General features: G+C 32.8%; 4 protein-coding genes across 12 annotated transcripts in view; 3 read left to right on the top strand and 1 right to left on the bottom strand.

Moving 5' to 3' along the window:
• The first annotated feature begins 332 nt into the window (after positions 1-332).
• Positions 333-5,504, top strand: Gcs2alpha (glucosidase 2 subunit alpha). 2 transcript variants are annotated; one of them, XM_083050839.1, is made up of 7 exons: positions 333-484; positions 1,010-1,105; positions 1,177-1,587; positions 1,694-2,020; positions 2,103-2,352; positions 2,456-4,013; positions 4,100-5,504. In XM_083050839.1, exons 1-7 carry the CDS (start codon positions 468-470, stop codon positions 4,210-4,212), a joined length of 2,772 nt encoding a protein of 923 aa, XP_082906965.1. In that variant the 5' UTR covers positions 333-467; the 3' UTR covers positions 4,213-5,504. The 2 variants fall into 2 exon arrangements, with proteins under 2 accessions (XP_082906965.1, XP_082906966.1); XM_083050840.1 differs by lacking the exon at positions 333-484 and adding an exon at positions 764-888.
• On the bottom strand, positions 4,703-7,501 carry Gphr (golgi pH regulator). 2 transcript variants are annotated; one of them, XM_083050847.1, is made up of 9 exons: positions 7,409-7,501; positions 7,202-7,325; positions 6,524-6,687; positions 6,360-6,466; positions 5,867-6,277; positions 5,609-5,790; positions 5,319-5,504; positions 5,015-5,080; positions 4,703-4,925 (listed from the first exon to the last, which is right to left on the bottom strand). In XM_083050847.1, the coding sequence occupies exons 2-9, from the start codon at positions 7,241-7,243 to the stop codon at positions 4,725-4,727; spliced, it is 1,359 nt and encodes a 452-aa protein (XP_082906973.1). In that variant the 5' UTR covers positions 7,244-7,325; positions 7,409-7,501; the 3' UTR covers positions 4,703-4,724. The 2 variants fall into 2 exon arrangements, with proteins under 2 accessions (XP_082906973.1, XP_082906974.1); XM_083050848.1 differs by lacking the exon at positions 7,409-7,501 and having other exon boundaries at positions 7,144-7,366.
• A 633-nt stretch (positions 7,502-8,134) lies between these two features.
• Positions 8,135-20,611, top strand: Nedd4 (E3 ubiquitin-protein ligase Nedd4). Of its 5 annotated transcripts, none has more exons than XM_083050842.1 (16): positions 8,135-8,355; positions 8,878-9,086; positions 10,980-11,180; positions 11,259-11,419; positions 11,843-11,996; positions 12,140-12,255; positions 12,334-12,460; positions 13,638-13,787; positions 14,598-14,648; positions 14,769-15,045; positions 15,148-15,206; positions 15,310-15,375; positions 15,455-15,684; positions 15,770-15,891; positions 16,018-16,657; positions 16,908-20,611. In XM_083050842.1, exons 2-16 carry the CDS (start codon positions 8,934-8,936, stop codon positions 17,008-17,010), a joined length of 2,610 nt encoding a protein of 869 aa, XP_082906968.1. In that variant the 5' UTR covers positions 8,135-8,355; positions 8,878-8,933; the 3' UTR covers positions 17,011-20,611. The 5 variants fall into 5 exon arrangements, with proteins under 5 accessions (XP_082906968.1, XP_082906967.1, XP_082906971.1 ...); XM_083050841.1 differs by having other exon boundaries at positions 8,136-8,355; positions 11,831-11,996; XM_083050845.1 differs by lacking the exon at positions 13,638-13,787 and having other exon boundaries at positions 8,137-8,355; positions 11,831-11,996.
• Positions 20,612-21,449: 838 nt separating this feature from the next.
• Positions 21,450-27,774, top strand: part of Sema1a (semaphorin 1a) — a 235,700-nt gene continuing 229,375 nt past the window's right edge. For all 3 annotated transcript variants that reach the window (XM_083050815.1, XM_083050814.1, XM_083050813.1), the window contains exon 1: positions 21,450-21,875. The gene's annotated coding sequence lies outside the window, so the exon portion shown is untranslated. The remainder of the gene's footprint in view (positions 21,876-27,774) is intronic.

Genomic DNA, 27,774 nt, shown 5'->3' with positions numbered 1-27,774 from the left:
TTTCATTCGCATAGATTTTTCGTGATACACGTTGCAAAATCTATTTGACAAAGATCACATCGCGTCATATCTATGTAAATTCATGCACGATATCACTTAAGTTAACGCGAAAGCTATATATAATATAGAGAGAAGAGTATAATATATATATATATATATATATATATATATATATATATATATATATATATCCAGTATATTATTTTATTACCTTCTGCAATTTTTAGCGTAAGAAGTAGAATTTTTCTATTGTCTTTCTATTGTCAATAATAAAATGATGTGACTTTTGATGTTCAGGTTTGTTTTGGTCTTGAGTCAAAACGGTTGGTAACGCCATTCTTCACTTATCTCCGGGTCCACCGAGAGTCCACACTTGATCGTGACGAAAATTTAGCCGTGACTGGCCGTCTTTAACAGAGTGCCTCGTTGATGACGAAAGTGATATAAGTAATTAATTCTTCACAAATATGGCTTCATATGTGCGGTGAGTTTGCTTATTTTCAGCTTTTTAATCATATGATGAAGAATTTATCGCCGGCATATAGAAATCATCTGTTCCTGACTGTTTTCAATTAGCACAGGAACTTCGCCGGTTTCTTTCAAGTCTGATTTTCTTCGATGACCTTCGATCGTTGATTGATATTATCTACGTGTTTTTTCCTGCAATATCTTACTTTTGATATAAATATTTTTTTTGAATGAATTATCGCGCCACGCCGGCCGGATCTAATCTAATCTGTCGCTAAACGAATACGATATGATATCTATATGTCTCATATGTAATAGAATTTCACAGTTTCACGTCATTATTGCTGTGTAATCTGTTGCCGCGTTTCCGGCAGTGATTCAACTCAAATTGTTATCCAGTATAATATAAAATAATACAATGTAATGCTCGTTGATAAACATAATTTATTTGTATCGTAATATCTACGATTTAAGTAAAATATACATGTATTATATCTCAGCAAGTATTTAATTTATTTTGTGTTTCTCAAATTCTTTCCAGGTTAGCTCTATTTTTCATATTACTATGTTCTCCATTCCTTGTCGATGCAGTTGATAGAAATAACTTCAAAAGATGCGATCAAAGCAGCTTCTGTCGGTAAGAATTAGCCCTTTTTGCAAGTATTATTATTTGAGAGGCAAATATAAATTTTGTTTTATTTCTTATAGGCGGTGCAGGAAAGTAGAGGCTGGAAAATCATCATATCAGCTATTACCTAATACACTTATACAGAATGAATCAATGATCACCGTAGATCTATTTAATAAAGATACAGGTGTTTCTTACGTGGTACAACTTACCTCTTTGAAAGAGAGTACATTTAGGTTGCATATCAATGAAAAGAACCCACTGCATCCCAGATATGAAAATGAATATGCTCTTCATGATCAGCCACAAATAACAAAATTGGATTCTGTGGAAAAAACGACTGAAAGTATAACTGTAGTAAAAGGCGAAAACAAAGCTATTTTATATGTTAATCCATTTAAAATAGATCTATACTCCCAAGATGTTTTAACAATATCAGCAAATGCTCGTGGTCTTATGAGATTCGAGCATTTACGTACTAAACCAGTAAGGTATTTATATTTATCGTTAGAGAACAATTGTTACACTAAAAGTTTTTATATAGAATAATATAATGATAAATTATATAATATACTTTTTTTTGTTATTGTGCTATAGATCAGAACAAGGTGAAAATGCTGAAGGTGCAGAAATAAATAATACTACGTATCCTGGTGATGGTGCTGACAGTGATCCTGGTGCTTGGGAAGAAAACTTTAAGGAGCATCAGGATTCAAAACCATTTGGTCCTGAAGCTGTTGCCATGGATTTCAGCTTTCCTGGATCGGAGCATGCTTACGGTGTGCCGGAACATGCTGATTCACTAGCATTACAATCGACTAAATCTACTGATCCATATAGACTGTACAATTTAGATGTGTTTGAATATGAAATAAACGAACGTATGGCCTTGTACGGTGCCATTCCAGTTCTTTATGCTCATGGGTAAGAATCTATTAAATAAATTAATAACTTCTAACAGATTCATGAAAATATATTTCTACAAAATTTATTTCATATATTTCAGAAAAGAAAGATCCTCGGGTGTTTTCTGGCACAATACAGCAGAAACTTGGATCGATATTTTATCGAGTGCAGACAACAACGTCGTAGAAAGCATTGTTAATTTTGTATCTAGATCTACTAAGAAATTCCAGGTGGATGCTCATTTCATGTCAGAATCTGGAGTGATTGATATATTCTTTATGTTGGGTCCAAAACCACTTGATGTTTTCAAACAGTACACTGTTCTAACTGGCACAGCTCCCTTACCACAGGTATATTAAATAAATATTGTAAAAATAAAAATCTTTTTAATCTATGTTGTAAGAGAAATATTTATCAATCAAAACTTACAGTTTCCTTTAAAATATGTTTTAGATGTTTGCTCTTGGATATCATCAAAGCCGTTGGAATTACAATGATCAGGATGATGTTGCAACAATCGCTGAAAGTTTCGATACGTATGATTTGCCTCTAGAAACTATATGGCTTGATATTGAATATACCGATAACAAAAAATATTTTACGTGGGATCCACGTAAATTCCCAAATCCTCTTGAAATGGTACACAATCTTACCGCCAAAGGCAGAAAATTGGTGGTTATCATCGATCCTCATATTAAACGCGATAATAATTATTTCTTACATAATGATGCAACCAATTTGGGCTATTACATTAAAAACAGAGATGGAAAAGATTACGAGGGTTGGTGTTGGCCGGGATCCTCGTCATATTTGGACTTTTTCGATCCAAAAGTTATCGAATATTATATGGGCTTATACAATTTAGATAAATTCCATGGTACCACTAATGACGTATATATTTGGAATGATATGAATGAACCAAGTGTATTTAATGGACCCGAAATAACTGCGCTGAAGGATCTTGTCCATCATGGAGGCTGGGAACATAGAGACGTTCACAATATTAATGGACACATGTATATTCGTGCGACATACGAAGCTTTATTCCGTCGGTCGGGTGGTTCCTTAAGACCTTTCGTTTTAACGAGATCTTTCTTCGCTGGATCGCAACGTTATGCAACAATGTGGACTGGTGATAACACGGCTGACTGGAATAATCTACGCATAAGTTATCCCATGTGTCTCTCAGTTGCTATATCTGGAATGTCATTCTGTGGTGCCGACGTGGGAGGTTTTTTCCATAATCCAGATTCCGAACTATTCATTAGATGGTATCAAGCCGCAGTATGGTTACCTTTCTTTCGTCAACATTCTCACATCGAGACAAAGAGACGCGAACCATGGACATTCAATGAGGAAACTACTCAAATAGTTCGCGAAGCACTCAGATTGCGATATTCCTATCTGCCATATTGGTATACGCTCTTTAGAGAACACGAAGTAAATGGTTTACCTGTTATACGTCCTTTATGGGCACATTATCCATTGGAATCGGAAGCATTTACTATCGATGATCAGTTGCTACTTGGCGATTCTCTACTCGTACACCCTGTATTCCAATCTGGTGCCACTGAAGTAGCAGTTTACTTTCCAGGTGAAGATAAAGTAACTTGGTATGATATTGATACAATGCAACCTTATCAAAAGACTGGATATATAAAAATACCAGTAACGATGCACAAGATTCCTGTGTTTCAAAGAAGTGGTTCCATTGTCCCACGAAAAATGAGGATACGACGTAGTACAGTTGCTATGAAAAATGATCCTTATACATTGATAATAATCACTGATAATAATGGCAAAGCTAGCGGTAATCTTTATATTGATGATGAAACCAGTTTTGAATATCGCCATGGGAAGTATTTATATGTAAGAATAACATTGAACAACAATAAAATAACTTCGACTCTAATAGATAAACTAGCTTCGTATGAGACACAAAGTTGGTTAGAAAGAATAGATATAGCCAATCCACCACAAGAAATTAAATCTGCCCAATTGGAGTCTCACAGTGAGTAATTAAGTCAGATTTAAATATGATTAAAATAAAATTTTGTAATAAATCTATATTAATAATATATATACAATTTCTTACAGGTATGGGAAGAGTAACTTTGGAAACTACATATAATCCGCATAACAATGTATTAACAATACGTAAACCAGCTGTAAATATGGGAGAAGAATGGACTATTGAATTATTACATTAAGATTGATATTAAACTCAATTGACTTTCAGTAATCTATACCATATAATGCCAATTTTCTATCACTATACATGTTTCAGTTATCTGTGATTTGGATAATTATATTTCCTAGAATAAATAAAAATACAACTCACTATATAAGAATAAAATAATTATATTTTCTTTTGCAAAATTTAAAATTTACTTATAGCATTTACAATACATGTACAATCAAGCAGCATACTAACAGATGTTTATATATATGCAATTTTCTTTGTGCAACTTGCAACTTTATATGCTTTAATTAGAAATATAAAGTTTTATTTCAGAAATTGTGGCAAAAAAATGAAAACATTTTTTAAAAAGTTAGTATATTTAGAAACATTACTACACACTAGAGAGAACCATGAAACGTATATCAAAATCTAAAATCTTTTGCCATTATCTCTTAAAAACTTATTCAGCTTTATCAAATGTAGGTTTTGATTACATTACTTCGAAAATAAGCGACAAGTTCAAGTAAAAAGTACCTTTTATTATATGCATTCCGTTGGTGCATGTTTATGAGCTAAATATAAAAACACTATTGATGATAATGCCGATACCAAAAAAATAACATCAAACCACCTATGATAAAAATTAAACTGTAATTCTCCTAATACTTGCGTTATTATAATGCGATATTCTGCTGGCATATTCATTCGCATAAGAAGTACAGAAGACACAAAATACATTCCCTGAAAAGAAAGTAATAATATAAAATTCGAATGTGAACCCAAAAAATCATATGTATATGCTTTGTAATCAAAATCTATATTATTCTTACCATTATTTGAGCAAGTATAAGTACAATAATATTTGATGATTTGCTGCTTGATATAGCATAGAAAAACTGAAACAAATCAATAGCGAGTGCATTTTTACTAAGACTGATAATGTTGCAATAGAAAATCAAGATTTACGTGATACTCTACTACATATATTATTTTACTTATGTAATACAATACTAAAAATGTTTATCATATGTAAGATTGACTCATATATATAGATTATTTTATAAAAATTTAAAAGAATGAATAAACATGCATGGAACTGCTACATAACACAACTGTTATATGTATTTTACATACCTTTGTCAGAGTTAACAATAATCCACGTATGGATGTTACAACAATACAACCGACGAGATAAAAAGAAATGTGCTGCGACCAGAATGTGACATCGATATTGAAACCAATCCAATGCACTGCGATTTCGATTCCTCTGGTCACAGGATCTTTTTTGCCGACCCGATCAAATACTATATTGATTGTAGACTGTAAATGTAATATTAGTATATATCATAAATGAATATCTGTAAATATGAATTATAAAGTATTCGTGATAAAATGATTTAAAGTTATTAATTAAATGCACTTACAATAAATATTTTCCAAGTGCAGTATAAAGAGAAGAAATAACCCAGAAAATTAAAATATTTTCCTTGCCAAGTAGCAGCCCATTTCAAACGTTCTCTCGCATTTTGTATATCATGTGCTTCCAAAAATAATTGTCGCGATAATTCTTCTAAAGCAGTAACTTCAATTTGTAATTGTTTGATAGCTGTAAATAATATGTATCATTGTTAAGATAAGTGATATATTCATAATTTATATGTAAAATTAAAGAAGATATATACTTTCTTGATTTCCCTTTGTACCACTTAGTGGAGCTAACATCCCCCATAATCGAGATCGAGTTTCAGTTTGTCCATCGGCTTCGCCTTTTTTGGCTAATGCAATTCTTTTCTTTTTCGCATTAATCATGTCCATAGTTTGTAGCAACCGTTTTTCTATAGATTGCACGTCCGCATAAGAAACCGGACGCATAAAGTAAGCCATTGAAGTGTATGGATAATTTACAGCACCAAAACCCGAGAGAAGAGCCATTACTGTGACGCCAATAACTCCTATTCGACTGACGCCTTGTTCTATAGACAGCAATCCTTTCTTGGGGCTTAATATGGGGAAAGGATCACCCACTTTCCAAAATAAATAGAGATAGAAAAGGTATATGATAACTGTCAATGGCCGTATTAGATTCAGTCTTACTGCGAACAAATTAGAAAAATTTATCAAATTTGATGAAGATATATAATATAGAGATAAAAAGAAAGTTGTAAAAATTATTACCAAATCTAATATTGCTGATGATAAAATATGCTATATAAAATGGTATCAGAACTATCACCATAAATAGGAGCATATAAAGGCCAGCATTCCAATGGAAATATCTAGAACTGAAAAAAGCACAATATATTATACTATAAATAATAAAATATGCTTTCATTTCTTACCTTGAATCAAGCACTCCTGCTATTTCGAAAATAATTAATTCAAACATAGTGCATGACAATGTAAACGTTGTTGAGAAAATTAGTTGCACTAGTCTATGATGAACTTCATAATCCCTGAATAGTTTCTTCACAAAGAATACCCATCCTCCTAAAAAGAAAATTACCTGAAATATGAAAGATAAATCAATAGAAATTATCTATCACATAGAAAAGATTTTTTGTATATTAAATATACTTTGTAAAAATAAATAGGAACATATACAACTATATGGAAAATTCAATATTTTACTATAAAATATACTAATATTATACTAAATAAGTTGCAATATTTTACAGTATAAAATTTATTCTCAAATATATATATATATATATTTCATAATTTAGTAGCAGTTGCATAAATATATTACATGCAAAAAAGATTCATAAATATTAATCCTCCATAAGGAATTACTGCTATATAAATTTTAATCTAGCAAGAAACATAATATAGAATATAATGAAATTTATCGACAATCAGATTTTACATAAAATTTTACATTAAATATTGTTAATAGTGAAATAAACCATTTTCACACAATTTTGTGAAAAACATTTATAGAGCATCATACTCTTTTTATAACCTTAATCAGTTCAGGAAGTATCGATAAAACGATTTTCGTAGTGGAAATAAATTTCCACCTGTGTTATGAGAATCACGAAAGTGTCCTCGATGAAACCCATCTTTCGCTGTCACGATTTTCACTTCGCATCACGAACTTTGACCGGTGATGCTCATTAGATACTTGACAGGACGCAGGCAATTCTAACCACGATAGCATAAAGGTCTATTTGAATAAATGCGTACAGTCATGTAATACTAATTATAAAGAAATCACAACCAATGACCTTAGGGCATATAGATAAGCCAATGACGCATCTAATATACAGGGAGTCACAATATGGCGTCCTTCATTTTAGATTTGTGATTGGTCCATCTGTATGAACACACGTTTCTCTGCAGTTGTGTAATTTCATCTAAATAGACCTTAAAAATCGAATTATTACTGCACATGTTTGATAATGGCCGCATTCAGCAGACTCTACCGCTAAGTAGCAATCGAACGTGATTGGTTTCTACTTTCAGATCCAGCCAATCAGCATCGAATGACATCGGAAAATTGCTCAACTGTTGAGTCTGCTGAATGCGGCCATAGGTTTTGCCAATATTAAACAATTATTCATCATATACGTATATATTTTCATTCATAATAATGACATATACTGCTAGTTAAAACAAAACACAATTTTTAACACGTTAAACTTATATATATTCTTTTTAATTTGACTTTGCATTGTTTATTTTGTTTAATTTTTAAGCAATATAGTGTGTATATCTTATAAATATAAGTTCTCGTGTAATACAAAAATTTGCATATTCGCAAATTGCTAAATATATAAGCTTTAGTTTATATGGAACGCGATTACCGCCTGTACATACCAATATAACATATATACAACAAATGCACGCACACGTATAATTATGTTTTGTAAGATTTGTTCTTTGCATGTCGTGGTAACGTGTCGTTATCTCGACGATGATTTATGATACTGCTTATCTAAAACTTTAACATTTGCTTCGCGTTAGTGAATCGCAAGCGAGTCTGGGATACGAACGATCGTCATCGTATATATTATTATTTGTATGTCCATTTTCTTTTCTGCGAAGATCGTGGCATTAAGTGCAAAAATTTGTGTTGCAATGTGACCTATAAAAGTGAGCTGTGAAATTGCGCATGATTAGGGAATTGTATTTAAAAATTTTACTTTCGTTAAAATTTTATTTTTGTCAAAAGGTATATGGCTATATGATATATATTATTCTTTTGAGTCTATGACTTTCATATATTAATATATAAATAAAAAATGCATTTTATTATAATGCATATAGGGTGTTGCTGCTCTTTGTATTTTTTCTATTGTTTCTTTTCTAATTTTTTATTATAAAGTCTGTAATCGTATTAATTAAATTTTATTACATAACAATAACTTGCATAACATATGCAACATATAAAAACATGTACTATTTAAAGAATTATATATATAACTATAAATTTTTAAATTTATATCTAAAATTTTTATGTCAAAACATTGCTTTTATACAAAAAATATATAGCTCCATTTAAAAACTCATTTAGATATGTATAAATATAAAGAAAATAGATTTTATAATAAAAAATATCTATATAATGTGTTGAAACAAAAAAAATGACAATTAGACACTATATAATAAATTCGCAGCTTAATAAAAAATATAGAAAATGTTAATGAATATAAAAGTTAACATAAAAATAATGTAAAAAATAACGTTTGTCCAGAGTCGATGAGTTTGAGATCAGTGTAACATTGAAAAGATATAAAGAAAGAATAAAAGATGCCAGGTACTTTGACATATCCAATTTATGCTGGCGTTGATTCACGTCCTCCTAGAAGACGCGCTTATACCTGGAATGCACAACATCGTTCTGCATCACATGTAAGAGAAGTTAATGCGCAGCTTGGTCGAGAATCGTTATCAGAGCCTTCGGTAAGACATATACATTATAAGGTATTTAAGAAAATTTTCTTATTTATTAGTGCTTAGCGCATCATAATTTCTTCAGATATGATTAAAAGTTGTCAAATAGTACTGCGGCCATTACTCGCATATAGCCAATACTCGCATTCTTTTTCGTATTATATAAACAAAAAGGATTTAAAAAAAATAAAATTAGTGTCGTAAAATTCTTTGTATTATGATGCGACATGTGAGAAACTATTATGCGAAAGCATATAAAAGGTTTCCTAATCCTTAAATAGTAAGCTATTGCGTTTGCTAGATATTTATAAATATCCTGCTCGTCAAATTTGCAGAGACTTTAAGGCAAATGTTACATATATATACTAATCGCAAAAATATGTTTCATGATCATTACAATTTTCATTGTTTTAATCATTGCACAATAATCTTCAAAATTAAGTCATCTTTGTCATGATTCTCTAACAATAAAAGATAACAACAGAGAGATAACGAATTTATATATATATATATATGATTGTGGCATTTGAAATATTGAATAAAACCTTTTAATTCTCGAGATATTAAAGAAAAAATGATTTTTAAGACGATTTTTTATATTATTTTGTATTGACAAATAAAATATATCATCGCATTTTCGATTCTAACATTTTTGAATCTATTGCATATTAAGTTTCAAGTAATATTAAATTATATAATACAACATGCAATATATATGAGAATAAAAAGCAGTTTAATTAGGCGAAAAATTTATGTCTCATCTCATATCTTTCGAATTTCTTGCAAAACTTTCATATTTTGAAAAGAATTATAACGGAGGTTTAACGTAAGGTAATAATAATTTTCAGGTGATTTTGATATTTGTTTAATCGTGAAATACGCGATCGGACACATTCTGCGTTTTTTGAATATTTAAAAGGAGGCTTGCCATCTTTGTACCCGGAAGCGAACATGTCACATCCGTCTCGGTCGCGCAATAGTCGCGGAGAGGGGTTAACACTTAACACACAAAATACATAGGTTTCTTGATGGCACATAAGAAACTGTGAGGCCTGTTAATTGTTGTATAAGAAGGAGCGTTCGCGGTGATTAGATACCAATCGCGAGCACACGAAACGTTAATGGCAGAGGAACATGTTTATGGTTACAATCCGACGGTCGGAGTCGATGGCGATTCCGTACGTAACTCTAGTCTGACAGTTTGACAAGTACAGGTTGGGTTTTCTGGGTGACTGATAAAGAGGCGCATCGCGAGTTGCTTTCAGACACGAGTTATCTATTTTTTTTACGATATTTCTTGCGAGGAGCGGAATCGTCGCCATCTACGTCGTGCATTTTCATCAATAATGTATATCACCGGGTGACAATGACAGCAATCTGTCCGTACCATATCGAGAAAAGTTATCAATGTCAATTTTATATTGCACACTCGTCCACAGTGGAGCAGTATTTTATTTGCGTCTTTCAACACGTGCCTTTAACACGATTGAAATAGTGTCATCAAGTATTTATTATTTCGATATTTCAATATTCATTATTGCAATAATGAATAACGTTAGTTGTTGGAATAAGTTTCTGGTGTAATTGTCTGGAGACATATCTTGTGTAATGTAATACAACACTCCAAGAAGACTCTTGTCTGCCATTATGATAATGTCAAGCTGAAAAATATCCTCTGATAATTTGTCCGTAATATATTTGTGCAATTAAAGCTTGTATTTTTATAACTTAGTGCTTTGAACATAATTATAAATAATTTTTAATTAGTTTGACAAATGCCAACTACGCTTTGACATACTTTTATTAATATTATAAAGTCTATCGCATATTATTTTTATTAATGTCATCTTGTCAATAATAAGGTACAGTTCTGGTATTTGATGATTTTTATTCATATTACAGGGAGACGAGACAACGAGCAAGTTGAGATTAAAAGTAATCGCAGGGCATCATTTAGCTAAGAAAGATATTTTTGGTGCAAGCGATCCCTATGTACGAGTTGACTTGAATACGATAAATGGTGATCAGACAGTAGATTCTGCGCTTACAAGAACTAAGAAGAAGACATTGAATCCTGTCTGGGAAGAAGAATTTATATTTAGGGTTAGTAAAGTTTATGAAAGTACAATATATATAAACTCCTTATATGTAATTATTATTAACATAATTTTTTTCTATTAGGTTAAACCAGTAGAACACAAATTGGTCTTGCAAGTTTTCGATGAAAATAGATTGACAAGGGATGATTTTCTTGGTATGGTGGAGTTAACATTGATTAATTTACCAAAGGAACAGGAAGGTCGTGCTATTCCTGCTAGGAATTATGTACTTCGTCCACGTAGGTAAGTATTTTCAATAATTTTTTGCTTCAAGCTATATATATTCTTCAATTAATTTTTAATACATTACACATCTTAATTTACATTCGTTGTATTTAATCGCAAGTTTAGTTAAAATTACATAAGATCAAAATATGTTATAGCCTGTGATCAATTAGCACAAATGTACAAATAATGCACAAATAAAGCATAAATAAGCATAATAAAACATAATAAAAATAATATTTTATTAATTAATTGTCTTAATTTAAATTTTCAATACGTTACATTTTAATTTGAACTTAATTATATAATTAAAAGTATGCGATTTCTATATATATATTAATTATATTAATATTATTTCATTGAAATTTGTTTGCTTTGTACTTTTTTATTTGCAAATGCGAAATGAATAACTTATGAGGATATGGCTAGTAATCATTCCAGTCAGCGGTCGCGAGTTAAGGGAACATTGGAACTGTATCATGCATACATTTCCGACTCATCTAGTATTGAAAATGATAATGGAGATGTGTCTGATTCCGGCGGATGGGAATTAGTACAGCCAGAAAATAACACTCCAGTAGAACAAGCTGCAGATGTATGTACAAATGTATCATTGTATTAAATTTGTGTATATATAGTAAATTGAATGCAACATTCTTCTAAAAAACAATACAATTTTTATACAATTTTACATTATAATATTTTTTAATTATTCGAAATACTTTTGTGTGTGTATAGATTACAATGGTTACTAGGTCATTACCACAAGGATGGGAAGAAAGGCAGGATGCAAACGGTCGTACATACTATGTTAATCATATAGCGCGTTTTACACAATGGGAACGACCAGAACCGTACGTAACAGTATTTGTCCGATATTTGATTTTCGAAATGTATGTCTAAACCTCGAACTCTCCCCTTATTATAAACAGAGATACAACAGCGACGAGTGGAGTTGTTGAACAGCGTAATTTGGATACAGCGGCTACTGAGTTTCAACGACGGTTTCATATTAGTGCTGATGACGAAGGCAGGCACAGAAATTCGGTAGTAAATCAGGTAAGTTACATATACAAATATACAATATAACGTTTTTACATTACAATTCTACATTACATTTCTAAACTGCTCGATCTCTGCATAAATTTTCACAACACATATCTTAAATGAAAGAGATTAGAAAATAATATATATTAATTTTTTATATACACAGAAAGGCATTAAATTCTTCAAATACAATCCATTAATATTTATGCTCTATTCCGAATATCTAGTTAGGCTATTCAACACAAGATTGCTCCATTATGTTATGGACATTACATATTATATCTTTTTATATTTTAGAAAATTTTCGAATTTATTATATTGCAAATTAGAATCAACATAAAAAGTATATGTTTCTTTATATGTATATTCTTAAATAATTTTACATTTTTTTCATATTTTTGCTAACTGCGTAATAAATAGTAATATTCTCTGCTTTCAAATCTCCATGCAGATAGGCATTATTATTTTTTCGTATTGTATTCATATCTGATATAAGATACATATGTGTTCTTATACGCACACACGCACAAAATATCTTATTGTTTAGTATATACTTAATATAGTATATACTAAACTAAAATGTAAAATATTTGTCGTCATTTGTAAATGTATTATAATATATTTTATAAAGTGCGCGCAAGCACAAGATGATTCCTAAACACGATTCCTAAACACATAGTGCATTTGTAAGAGAACGCAAACATTGTTGTATTTATTAAATTAGATTTTTTATAAAATATTATTTTATTTCATATATATATATATATATATATATATATATATATATGAAATAAAATATTTATTATACATATATATATAGTTTCAATGTTGACAAGAACTCTTAGACTTAACACTTATTTTAACAATGCATTCGGATGTACGCAACATTGACTTGTGCATAATGATGTTTCTTATTGCATATTTTTCTCGATGTAAGAATGTGTTTAGTAAATAATGTAGTAAATAGAAATATACTCTCTAATTACACACACAAATTAGTAAATACCAACAATTTAATATTAAATATTTATCATCTTTTAATCATTAAGAACCAAATAATTTTCTATTTTTTATATGTTTTTAAAATGATTAAAAGTTTTTACACACGTATATATAAAATTTCAAAATTAGTATACAATTTGTATCGATTAGCATGCAGTATGTAGAAATTTGTGCATGTGTGTGTAAGGATGGTGAAGTTCTACGCGAGGACGATGAAGATTCGGAAGCAAGAGATTGTGAGGGTGGGGATCATAGGGGAGGGGGTATTGGGGATACTTCTTCAGACTCTGGACGTTCTGTCGATCAACGTGGCTACCTTAGCGAATCTGAAGAGCAGGTATTAATATATACAAAGTTGTTATGTTCATTTTTAGTTGAATATAACGCTTGGCGCGCGCGCGCATACACACATTAAATATATATGAATATATATATATTTGCTTCTTATATAAAGTCAGCATATGTGTTTTATTTTATGCATCACTTTGGCATATTCAACACTGATAAAGCTAAGCTACATAAATTACACAAAACAAACATGTATTATATATTCTAATTTTTTTATAATTGTCTCTATATATAGTGTAAAATATATTTAAATATAGAGAGAAATAAAAATATGTACATATCTAGCAATAAATATTTTAAGAAGTTCTACAGTTTAAATATAGTAGCAAGTAAAATTTATAATTCGTTATTTTATCTTTTTTGTAATAAACCAGTTGATGGAATATGAATATTGTGTTAACTATAAATAGAGTGTTAACTATAAAAGGCTTTTATTTTTTAGTGCTCAATGAAATATTTTCATACAAATATTCTTTTAGTCTGTTCTATGTATTATTGCTTTACAATTTAATATTTTTAGCGCGCTTTTAAAAGTGTTTATAAATTTTAAATATTCTTTTGTAAAAGTTTCTTTTTGTATTTATAAGTTGGCACGAGTTTTTCTTCATATATTTATCGTAAACTACATACAACAGCAAAAATATGTTTTATAATTTATTTCTGCATTTAAAAGTATTCTTGTGAGAGTGTAATACGTGTACTAGTTTGTTGTATTATAATGAATATTAGTTTTATTTGATGTATCTATTTTATTGAAATATATGTGTAATATGCAAATATTTTTACATTATATTTACAGACTGATGATAATGTTGATAGTCCGGCTAGTTCGAGACGTTCATCAGAACAGGTATAGTCAATGTTTTTTATACACGTTTTATATACATTCCATTAAATCATTTATAGTATTGTGTAATATATATGTTCAATATATACATGTTCTCTGTTATTCTATTTGCAAAAACTTTAGAGTGAAAGTCCCAAACCTATTCTTCCTGTGTCTAACGATGAAGGATTGCCACCTGGATGGGGCATGCAAGTAGCACCTAATGGTAGAATATTTTTTATTGATCACAATGAGAGAACGACAACTTGGATTGATCCTAGAACAGGAAGACCAAGTTCTATACCTAATCATATTGCACCGTCGACGACACCGAGAAGTGATATAGATCAATTAGGACCACTTCCAGAAGGATGGGAGGAAAGAGTCCACACAGATGGACGAATTTTCTTCATAGATCATAGTACGTACATAGTTTTTTTTTTTCTAAATCAACGTTTCGCATTAATTGATGATAATATTACTGATATTACATCATCGATTCTTATTTATTTTTTTTAAATAGATACAAGAACAACACAATGGGAAGATCCACGTATGTCTAATCCTCAAATTGCTGGTCCGGTACGTGATTATAAATATTTTATACGAATCTTTATATATAATTGTAAAATGTAACATATGTTTCTTTAAATTTAAAATACTGACAAACTTCTAAACTTTTCAGGCTGTACCATATTCTAGGGATTACAAGCGTAAATATGAATATCTAAAATCACAATTGAGGAAGCCTGTATGTATAAATGTGTTTACATTATATAACTTCAATCAAGCATAAATATGATTGTTATATCAATAACACCTTATTACAGAATAATGTTCCTAATAAGTTTGAGATAAAAGTCGGACGGAACAATATTTTGGAAGATTCGTATCGTATTATAAGTTCTGTTAATCGAGTCGATATTCTAAAGACAAAACTGTGGGTAGAATTTGAAGGCGAAATAGGCTTAGATTATGGTGGCCTTGCAAGAGAATGGTTCTTCTTATTGTCTAAGGAAATGTTTAATCCATACTATGGACTCTTTGAATATTCTGCAACGTAAGTATAAAAATATTACTTTGTGATACTTATAATTTATGAATATAAGACAAAAATAACAATATTCCTTTGTTCTTAATCTTAGAGACAATTATACGCTCCAAATTAATCCCTGTTCTGGTGTATGTAATGAGGAGCATTTGAATTATTTTAAATTCATTGGACGTATAGCAGGGATGGCTGTTTACCACGGCAAGCTTTTGGATGGTAAGAAAAGAGAATCGATATTATATACTAAAATATAATATGTATAAAAGATATATAATTATATTTCTGCTTTTTTGTGAAGATTATCATATATGTCGATATTTACATATTCTTCATTCGTTTCAGCTTTCTTTATTCGACCATTTTATAAAATGATGTTGGGTAAACCAATTGATCTGAAGGATATGGAGAGTGTTGATTCAGAATATTATAATTCTCTTCTATGGATTAAAGAGAATGATCCCAGTGAGTTAGAACTCACTTTCTGTCTGGATGAAGAAAGCTTTGGCCATACTTCTCAAAGAGAGTTAAAGCCAGATGGTGCTAATATTCCTTTGACTGATGAAAATAAGGATGAATATATAAGTTTAGTCATACAGTGGCGATTTGTATCTCGTGTACAGGAACAAATGAATGCCTTTTTGGAAGGTTTCAATGCTCTTATACCATCAACATTGGTGAAAATATTTGATGAACATGAACTAGAGCTGTTGATGTGTGGCATACAGCATATTGATGTGAAAGACTGGAAACAAAATACTTTATATAAAGGGGACTATCACGCAAATCACATTGTTGTACAATGGTTTTGGAGAGTTGTTCTGTCATTTAGTAACGAAATGCGTTCTAGATTATTACAGTTTGTGACTGGCACATCACGTGTTCCAATGAATGGATTTAAAGAACTTTATGGTAGTAATGGACCGCAATTATTCACAATTGAGAGGTGGGGTACACCAGAGAATTATCCAAGAGCTCATACTTGGTGAGTCCTTACTATACTCATGCATTTCATTTAAAATTATTTTTACTTTGTTTTAAATTATGTTACATATATATTTTATCTACTTTATTCATTCTATTTTAAGAAATTATCATAAAGCTATTGTATTTTCGAATTGATTATTTTCTAATTTTGTCTCTTAATATCATATTAATTTTTTACATATAAATTTATCATTACAATAATTATATAGTAGCGGTATAAATATATAACAGTATATAAATTGTTTCAGTTTTAATCGTATTGACCTTCCTCCATATAAAAGTTATCAACAACTCAGGGATAAGCTAGTTAAAGCAATTGAAGGTTCTCAAGGCTTTGCTGGAGTCGACTAGCACGAAATACCTTTATTCATGATGATATCTGTAATATAATGTATATATTACATATATATCTATATAGATACACAGAGAAGTATATCTGTTTTAACATAATTATCTATTTAAAAGTTTTTGCACTTTAAGAATTTAGTTGTCCCATAATTATGAGCGACAATATTAAATACATTGGAAATAATATATTAAAAAATTAAATTGCTTAATTTTTCTAAATAATTTCAATCTTTATACAATAACTTCAAGTTTTTCAGCATGTTGAACTTAAAAAGTTGAAACCAAAAAAAAAGATACCTATTTGCTTAATCTTTGAAATGCTAAAACTTGCAGTTGTATAATTACATATCTACTTTTAAAGATATGCCATATTTTTACTATCTCAATTTTAAGATTTCTTAAGAAAAGTGATTTGGCTGCTATAACAATGTGATATTATGATATTGATTTATTAATTCGTTGTTTTCATTTGTTAATAATATTAAAGCATTGTTATATGATTTATGGAAATGTATATCGCTAAACTCTATATATAAACAAACTGTTTTAAAACGTCATACTAAATTGTATAAAAACAAAGAACAATTAATGCTATTCCGTGAGTTAAAAATTAAAGAACAAATGTTCTATATATTTGTGCTTATATGCATACTTCATTTATTTTCCACTTTTTCATGATATTAATATGATATAATGTTGTCGTGCTCAATAAATTAAATTCTTAAAAAATGTGCACTTAAGATTAAATTTTGGGAAAAAAATCGATTAACTTTTGCTTTTAAAGGATATTATCTATAGTTTTATATTATATCAAAAACACTTAAAATTTTGTAATTGTTCTTTTAAAAAGCATACACCTATCAAACTTATATTATTGTGAATATTGAGATATTATACTTTATAATTTTATTTTAATTATATTTTTATAGCACATTTCACACATACATACACAAATTCTACTTCTTTTCATCTTTAAACATGCAAACTTTTTAATCTTTTGCACTGTTTAATACTTACGTAAATTGTTAGTCTTTTGTTAAAGCAAAGGTAAAACATTTATATACTGACTTATCTTCGTTTATACACGTTGTTCCTTTTTGATTATCTTAGTAAAAAATGACATTACATAGAAATCCTGTTATAAAAGAATGGAAAATAAAGAAGAAAGTATACTTTTATTATGTACAGAAGAATATAAAACAGTTTCTTATTGTTAATTATGTTATGGAAGAAAAGGCAAGAAGTTCAGTTTGAAATTCAAAATTAATAAAATAAAAGTTTTATTTTATTTTATATTGAGATATATATTTTTTAGAATAAATTATTATAAGAAGATAAATTTATATTCCTTATATATTAACATATAAAAATGCAGGATTTTAACCTATATTAGGATACTAAAGTTATTTGTAAAATAAGTATTTTGACGATTATATTAAGAAAGTTAATGTTTAAAATTTAATTTAAGAACTAATTTAATTGATTACATGTCTCAATAATCTTTTTCTTCTTGCTTGCTCTTCTAGATTCAATAATTTAATAATATATATTGTGCTTAGATAGCATAATTGTATAGTTTATTAAGGAACAACAATTACGAAATTGTTTCTTAAAAATCTAACCATTTGTATATTTTGTCTATACTCTGGTAAAATAACATTCAAAATAATTTCGAAAGTGATGTAAACGTTGCTCCTTGTTAATAATCGAAAATGACAAAATTGATGTCAAATACGGATGCCTATCTTGTATCATATAACATTTATCCACAAAACTAATATACATTCTGAAGGACACAGAGTTGATATAACATTCCATCCTATTTGTACAGCTTGTTTTATTGTAAACACATACGGATACGTCCCATTAGATAATAAATAACATTGTCATAGCAGAAATTTTGTGGCCTTAAATTCTGGTTATGAGATTTCTTATTTCAATAAGTCTCTCGTTCGTATAATCTTAGATTTTTATGATAATCAAATGCGCTAATTATTCGCAAATAAATGAACACCCTTTTATATGAATATCTCATCTTCATATTAGATTCGCAAAAATATATTTATATAAGCTTACATTTTTAATATGTTAATAAAAACTTTTCTTAGCTTGGAGATTACAAGCTTAATTTGGTGTAATCTAATATGTTATGAAATGCGAATAAAACTCTGACAATGAGCTCATTATTGAACAACTCATGCGCAATTCAATCTTTATAAATTAAAATAAAGATTGGATATATAAGATATATATATATATATAAATTGTCATTATATACATGTACAGTACAATGTTCTCTAAGTCTGCATTTCAAAGCTGTTTTTTCTCCTTTTATATTTAATTTTCATAGAAAACCTATTCTTTAAAATATATAATACATAATTAATTATATAATAATATATATTATATTTATATATATATATATATATATGTAATTTTGAATAGATCTTTTATTCTTGATAATTTTATTTGTTTAAAAATACGACTCTTCTGTATATATACATAAAATATATATACAAAATATTATTTTATACATATATACATAAAATATTATTTAACATATATTATATGTAAGTGTCTAAATTTGTGAACAATATAATCAAGCAATACATACTATATATGTATAGCAATACATAATACATACTGTACTTAGAAAACATTGTATAATGTAGACGATGCGAGAGACTTATAAATTTTTGTAATTAAGTATAAGTATATGCTCTATAAATTGTAGTTTCTTGTATTATATTCTCCTTATATATAAAAATTTATAAATACAAAAAAGCAGTAATGATAAGATATCTAATGAATTTAATAGTCGCGTTTGGTATTCTACGTATCGCATAAATCTTTTTACAGAAACCAGCGTGTTAAAGTTGTATCTACCTGTAAAAATTGTGACGATATCAAAAAAAAAAAGGTTTAAAATTGTAGTTATTATCACAGATTAGATGTTTTGTTTGAAAATGACGGCATTTAGCTTCTATATAAATATTTTTAGCCTGTAAAACTTAATGCCTTACGATAATTATATCACGCATTATACAACATATCTACTTAATGTTTGCATCATTATTTACAGATGTAGCGATACGTTGAACATATTGTTGCATCAGCTATTATTTGTCTATATGTATTCTTAGAGAGCTGTCTTTATCTATACGTCAATTTTCACTACCAATGTCTTGTTTAATTTACAAAGACGGAAAGAGACTTAATTGTTTTTAAGCTAGCTCAATGTGTACACACATTTTCTTTACTTACGTGCATGAACTGAAAAAATGCGTGACTTAATTATGTTATATCCCATTAATTCGTATGTAAATATAACAAAAAATATATATAAATACGTTGTAATATATATATAAAAAACAAGCGCTTCTATATCGCAGTTGCAACGAGAAATACGTAAAAAAATATGCTTACCGTGCTATGCCCTTGTGTTATAATTATTAATTACTAACGAAATGGTGGAGTTTTGAGTTATGGATTTTAAGCATTAATAATTATATTTAATAAAATTAATATTACGAGACAAATTATGTTCTTATAATAATATTGTGGAAAACCAAACTATATATGCAAATAAATTATATTAAAAAGTTGCATATTTGGACACAATACCTGATTCTTATCGTAGATGATACAATACAGAAACACTTTATGGATACAAGAGGATTTACTTTAATCTCTATTTGATTTGTTTTCATTTTTTACTTTTCAAGGTGATTTAATTTCGAATCACTTAGTTTCAATATTGGTTTGCTTCTTCTTTATGTTCTTTGTTTGCTACAGTTATTGTAATCTTGAAATTAAAAACAAACCTATAGAAATTTATTTTTAAATTTTAGTAAATATCTCACTTAATACTGTTACTTATTTTTATATATTGTATATGTTTTAAAACGTTGAAAAATAATTAAGGCTACAAAAACTAAAAACACTAATTTATTATAAATTGCGACTACCAATAAATTTAGCCAACTAATCAACAAAGCATTTATTATAAAGTTGATGAATAATAATTTTTAAAAAAGTCATAGAGTTTGGTAATATATATAAAATTGAGAAAGATATGGATTAATTCTTATTCATACATTATTAATATTTTATCAGTTTTAATCATTAATCCACATCTCTTCTCTTTTACATTCTTCACAATTTACCTTTAATTCTTGAGATGGTAAATCATCAAATAATAATTATTATATTAATTATATATAGATTTATAATTTTATTTATAAATTTTTATTTTATTTATTTATATAGATTTTAAATAAATTATTTCCCTATATTTATATATTCGATATTATTGCTGTAATAGAGAAGAAAGAGAAAGTGAAAGAAATCCATATTCAAATTTGCCGCCAGCCGTCAAGTACCGAGTACGCCGACGCGCCGCGAGATGACGCTACTCGCGGGCACATCCGCAGAATCAAAAAAGACAGTTGGGAAGTGTAACATCACACATCGATTCGGCGGCCCGCGTCGAGCTCGAAAAAAAACTTTCCTCCGCGTTTCTCGGACCCAGGTCGTGTCCGGTCGCGACGAAACCGCGCAGCAACCCGTCGTCTAAACGTTGAGGCTCGCGTACGCGTGTGGTGCGGTGAATCTAAGTGACACTCTATCTCTCTCTCTCTCTCTCTTGTGTTCGGCGATACGCGTAACGCCGAATGGAAACGTGACTGTCCCTCGGTTACACGGTGGTTCCTGTCACGGCACAGCAGCGACAGGATCAAATAGGAGCATCGTCAGGAGCAGCCCCCTCACGTTCAACCCCCGTCACCCCCGTCACCCGGAGGCCGCGTCGTCGACATCGAGGGAGGGAAACTCGGCGCGCTGATAACGGCGGAGGTCACTGCATTGCGGTGAGTACGTCGAACTCTATAATACGCACTTCGGCTTTCCTTCTCGTACATATTATTCCTTTTCTAAACCGCTTTTGTGTATCGCGCTGCCGCGACACACCTCGCAATTTCGTCGCGGGGATGCGATCTTTTGCTCCCTCGCGAACGAACATCATCCGCCGTCCGGGGGTTCATTACCCTTCGGCGACGAGTTATGTGCGATGTACGCCAACACCGCATTCGGCGGTGGCGGTGGCGGCAGCGGTGAGCTTTCCATTTCGGAGCTTCTCCGATGGCTCTGGAGAATTTTCCAAACCCTTCCCCGCGATCAGAGGGTTAAGGAGTCATCGTTTTCGGGATGATCGCGGGGAATCATGGAGAGGTATTTCGCACAATTCCTCGCTATCGATATTCATATTTTGAATTTCCGAGTTTTCAAGTTGTGGGCAATTTATGAGACACCCGCATATTAAACATCTTGTCGCGTATTATTTGATACAAAAAAATATTGCAGATATACGGCATTACTTTAGAACAGTATAATTCATCTGTTACAATATTTATATTATAATATAATATTTATATTATTCGCCAGCAATATTACAGCGAAGCTTACTTTATGAACGCATTTTATGAATAAGAAAAGAGGTAGAGAGAAAGCGCGAAGAGTTTTGTAAATAATAAACTAATCTTAATCCAACTTTAATGTGGGAGATATACAAGTACATGTGTATGCATACAGATGTAAATGTTGTAGCGGAATGACGAAAGCTATGTACATCGCGGTAATATACAAAGGTCTAAGGACGCTGCGAGTTATTTAGGCGACCGCTCAACGCCGCGGTCTTCCCTTATGATGCGTAAGCGAAGAAAGCCGTCACTATCGGTTTATCTTTGACGTAGCGCTGTAAACAGGCGGCCGATCCTTATTCGATTTCAAGAGCACTAGCGTTAGACGACGGGTCTTTTGACTTGCGATAAACAACCACCTAGATAGCGAGCCCGAGAACGTCTCGAACACACTCCTCAGTTAAGATTGGTCGACGACGGATCGGCGCTCTGTGTAACCGAAATATACCTTCCGAATAAATGTGGTTTTGATTAATTTGCTACATTCTGCAATAATTGGACCTTTGCTTACCCTTACAAAGTCAGAAGTGGGATTCACCTGTGTGCGTCCGATGTTACGAAGTTCGGTATCCGGAAGAAGTTCTTTATGTGTGTGATTTACCGATGTTACGAAGTCCGGTACGAAGTCGCGTGTCCGGAAGAAGTTCTTTATGTGTGTGATTTATGAGTGCCCTTACGTGTTTATGTTGAAATTTTCGAGGGTGATTGCGATTACGAGACTGCGATACCCTATTTACGATAGACTAAGCAAAGCGGCTTAGTAATTACGAGTGTGACACTGCTTCAAACGACAGACCACGATGAGTACGCCAACGGTCGCCGACCTTAAGGAGATATTAAAGGGCAGAAATCTGCCGACGACGGGCACGAAGGTCGAGTTGATGAAGCGATTACTAGACGCAGGAGTTCCGCCCGAGGAGTTACAAGCGACGGAACCAGCGTCGACCAGAGCGCATGAGATGCGAGACGACGAGCCCCGGCCAGGGACGAGCGTCGAGAACGTCGTCCCGTCGGCAAGAGAGATCGAGCTGTTAAGGAAGGAGCGAGATCTAGCAGAGCGCGAGATCGAACTCTTGAGAAGGGAGCTCGAGTTAGCGAGGATGACGCCACCGCGGGAAGGAAACGTGCTCGATCGAGCTGGTGTAAGAAAGTGGCAGGACCTCAAGGATCTTATCGGTGAATTCAACGGTAGTGAATTGGACTACGAGCGCTGGGAGAGGCAGGCGAAGATGCTGCTCGCTTCCTACGAATTAGACGATCACAAGGCGAAAGCGCTGATATGTAGCAAGCTATCCGGCAAGGCGCTCAAGTGGTATCACTCAAGGATCGACTGCGTCGAGCTAGGTTGTAACGACCTTTTCCGAGAACTACGAAGGATGTACGCACAACAAGCAGATCCACTGATGTTACGGCGCCAATTGGAAGCAAGAATGTGGAACGCAGGCGAGACCTTTGCGGACTACCTCCACGACAAAATGACCCTCGCAAATAAAGTGCCGGTGACAGGCGGCGAGGCGATTAGCTACATCATCGAGGGTATACCGAGCCAGGAGCTACGCACGCAAGCCCGAGTACAGTGCTATCAGTCGACAGAGGAGATGCTGAAAGCATTTGCGAACGTCCCGGCCCCGAAGGGAGCTTTCCGACAACCGGCTACGACGACGGGAAAGAGCAAGCTGCAGAGCAAGGAGCAGAAGCCCAAGGAGACGAGCCCCAGGAAATGCTACAACTGCAACGAGGAAGGTCACATCGCGGCGAAGTGCACGAAACCTAAACGAGAGCGAGGATCGTGCTACAAATGCGGCAAATTGGGACACCGAGCAGCCCAGTGCGATTTTGTCAAGGATTCCACCAAGGAAGGCGTTCACTGTCTGGCGCGCGAGCGGATAGAATGCGACGATTTTCAACGGAAGGTCGAGCTTCAGATAAGTACTAAGGACAGTGCCGTTAGCGTTAGTTTTGACGCGTTGATTGATTCAGGCAGCCCTATTTCCTTCGTAAAAGAGCGATATGTCCCGCGAGAATGTATAACCGTTGAGATAGACCGGGATCGATTTGTCGGTATAAATGGTAGCGATTTAAGAACGATAGGCTGTATAGCGGCTACGATTATTTTTGAACACGAGAAGTACGCGATAATATTGCGAGTCGTCCCTGATGATACAATGCAAAGTTCGATTATATTGGGACGCGATTTCATGAAAAAGGCGAAATTATCGATAGGCAGCGATCGAGAAATAATCGATATTATGAATATTAATCTTGATAGAGATGTCGGTATGTCGGTGGATGATATGCAAGTTAACGACCATCTTCCATTTGAGGTGAAGCAACGAGCGCGCGATTTATTAGAAGCGAATTATATAAATGCCCCGAGGCCATCACGGCCGGCAGTGGAAAATATCATGTCGCTCACCCTTACGAATAATGAACCGTTCTATTGCAAGCCACGTAAGCTTTCGTATTATGAAAAAAGTAAACTACGGGAAATTTTAGATGAGTTGATCGCGAAAGGAATTATCAGAGAAAGTACGTCCGAATACGCGTCACCTATTGTATTGACGAAGAAAAAGAATGGAGAGTTGAGAATGTGCGTGGACTTTAGGAGACTAAATAAAGTTACTACGCGTGATCATTTCCCGCTTCCGCTGATCGAGGACCAATTAGATCTGTTAGAGGGCAAAAAATATTTTACTACACTCGACCTTAAAGACGGTTTTTTCCACGTAAAAATGCACGAGGAATCGGTTAAATATACCTCGTTCGTTACGCCGTTTGGACAATATGAGTACGTAAGAATGCCTTTCGGTTTGAAGGGTGCCCCCCTCAAATTCCAACGTTATGTCACCGAGATCTTTAAAGAACAAATCAACACGGGAGATATCTCAGTTTATCTAGATGACTTTCTTATTGCTACGGAAACCATTGAGCATCATTTTCGGGTGTTGCGGAAAATTTTCGAATTACTTGTCGCGAACCGATTAGAACTACGGCTAGACAAATGTCGATTTTTGCAGACAAGACTAGACTATTTAGGTTATACAATTACTGATAAAGGTGTTCGCCCAACGGACCGGGGCCTTGAGGCAGTGGAGAATTTCCCGATTCCGCGAAGCGTTCGAGACATGCAAAGTTTCCTAGGCCTATGCTCCTATTTCCGAAAATTCGTAGAGAACTTTTCTATTGTGGCTAAGCCGTTGTATGACGTCACTAGAAAAAATGCCGATTTTCAATTCGGAGAAGTGGAGAACCGGGCTTTCGAGTCGCTAAAAAATCGTTTAATGAACGCGCCTATCTTGAGTATATATTCTCCACAAAGCGAAACCGAACTACATTGCGACGCAAGCGCGGTTGGTTTCGGCGCGATCTTGTTGCAAAAGAAATTGGACCGGAAGTTACACCCAATCTTTTATTTTTCAAAGAGAACAACGGACGTCGAATCGAAATATCATAGTTATGAGTTGGAAACGCTGGCGATAATCTATGCGCTCCGACGATTCCGCACGTACTTACTCGGAATTAAATTTAAAATAATTACCGATTGCCAAGCCCTGAGTTTGACGCTGAATAAAAAAGAGACGAATCCGCGTATAGCGCGATGGGTACTGGAGATGCAGAATTTCGATTATGTCTTGGAGCATAGAGCCGGCTCGCGTATGTTGCACGTTGACGCACTGAGTCGTCAGATATTAGTTGTCGAGGATAATTCGTTTGATAAAAACCTCTCTTTATGCCAAAGCGACGACCCGTTAATTTCAAAGATTCGGACAGAATTAGAACACTCGGAAGGCAAGTTTTTTGAAATGAGGAATGGGCTGGTATACCGAAAGCAAAAGGGAAAAATATTGTTCTATGTACCGGCAATGCTAGAATCTAATGTCATTCATAAGTATCATAACGAAATGAGCCACGTCGGTTCTGAGAAAACGACCCGGAATATATTAAATAATTATTGGTTCCCGGAGATAAGATCGAAAGTCGATAAACATATCAAGAGCTGTTTGAAGTGCATTGCGTTCACGCCTAATTCGGGAAGGCCTGAGGGAACACTGCATAGTATACCGAAGGGTACCGTGCCGTTCGCCACACTACACATCGATCATTTATCGCCCGCGTCGCGATCGAAGTCATCCAAAGCACAGTATATCCTTTTAGTCGTTGACGCGTTTACTAAGTATGTAAAATTGTACGCTACCAAGAACACAAGCACTTCCGAGGTCATAAAGAATCTCCGATCTTACTTCAGGCATTACAGTCGACCCTTACGTATCGTGTCAGATCGAGGCAGCTGTTTTACGTCCCGCGAATTTAAAGAATTCATAAACGAGCACAATATTCAGCACATTGAGGTCGCCACTGCCTCCCCTCAAGCGAACGGTCAAGTCGAAAGATACAACCGCACAATACTGCCTATGATAGCGAAACTAGCAGATGAGCGAAACATTCAGTGGTTTAACGTCCTTGAAGACGTAGAATTTGCCTGTAACAACACCATTTCGAAGGCCACGAATGAAAGCCCGAGCATATTACTTTTCGGGGTACGCCAACGAGGAAATATGGTGGACGGATTGTTAGACGCGTTAGAAGCAGGCGAACATATCGACGTAGCCCGTGATTTAATAGAGACGCGCAAACAAGCGAGCGAGCGAATTCAAGAAAATCAAGAGACGAACAAACGCGTTTATAACCGGAAACATAAAGATCCGAAGAAGTATGTGGTAGGAGATAAAGTAATGGTCCGAAATTTTGATTGTACGCCCGGGGCATCACAAAAATTAATCCCGCGCTACAAAGGACCCTATCAAGTAAGCCGTGTTTTAAGAAACGATCGTTATGTATTAACCGACGTCGAAGACCACCAGTTAACAAATACTCCCTACTGCGGTACATGGGAGGCGGCGAACATGCGATTATGGAAACCATGTTAATTAAGTATAGGATAACACTGTATAGATTTAAGATAACATAAAAGAATTTTCTTTATAATCTTTAATTAAGTTCTGTATCAGATACTAAGCGATTACTTACGTTAAAATAAGCATCGTTATTTCTTTTACTTTACGTACAACTAGTTTGTCATTTGTGTTTTATTTTTATAACAATTCTAGTTTTAATCGAGACGATTAAGGGTCAGGCTGGCCGAATTGTAGCGGAATGACGAAAGCTATGTACATCGCGGTAATATACAAAGGTCTAAGGACGCTGCGAGTTATTTAGGCGACCGCTCAACGCCGCGGTCTTCCCTTATGATGCGTAAGCGAAGAAAGCCGTCACTATCGGTTTATCTTTG

Source organism: Prenolepis imparis, unplaced genomic scaffold, assembly GCF_030444845.1.
Source record: "Prenolepis imparis isolate NDT839.2.m4 unplaced genomic scaffold, iyPreImpa1.0 SCAF_11, whole genome shotgun sequence".
NCBI classification, from domain to species: Eukaryota; Metazoa; Arthropoda; class Insecta; order Hymenoptera; family Formicidae; genus Prenolepis; species Prenolepis imparis.
Note: the sequence above shows the minus strand (reverse complement) of the source record. Positions and strands in the feature narration are given on the sequence as shown.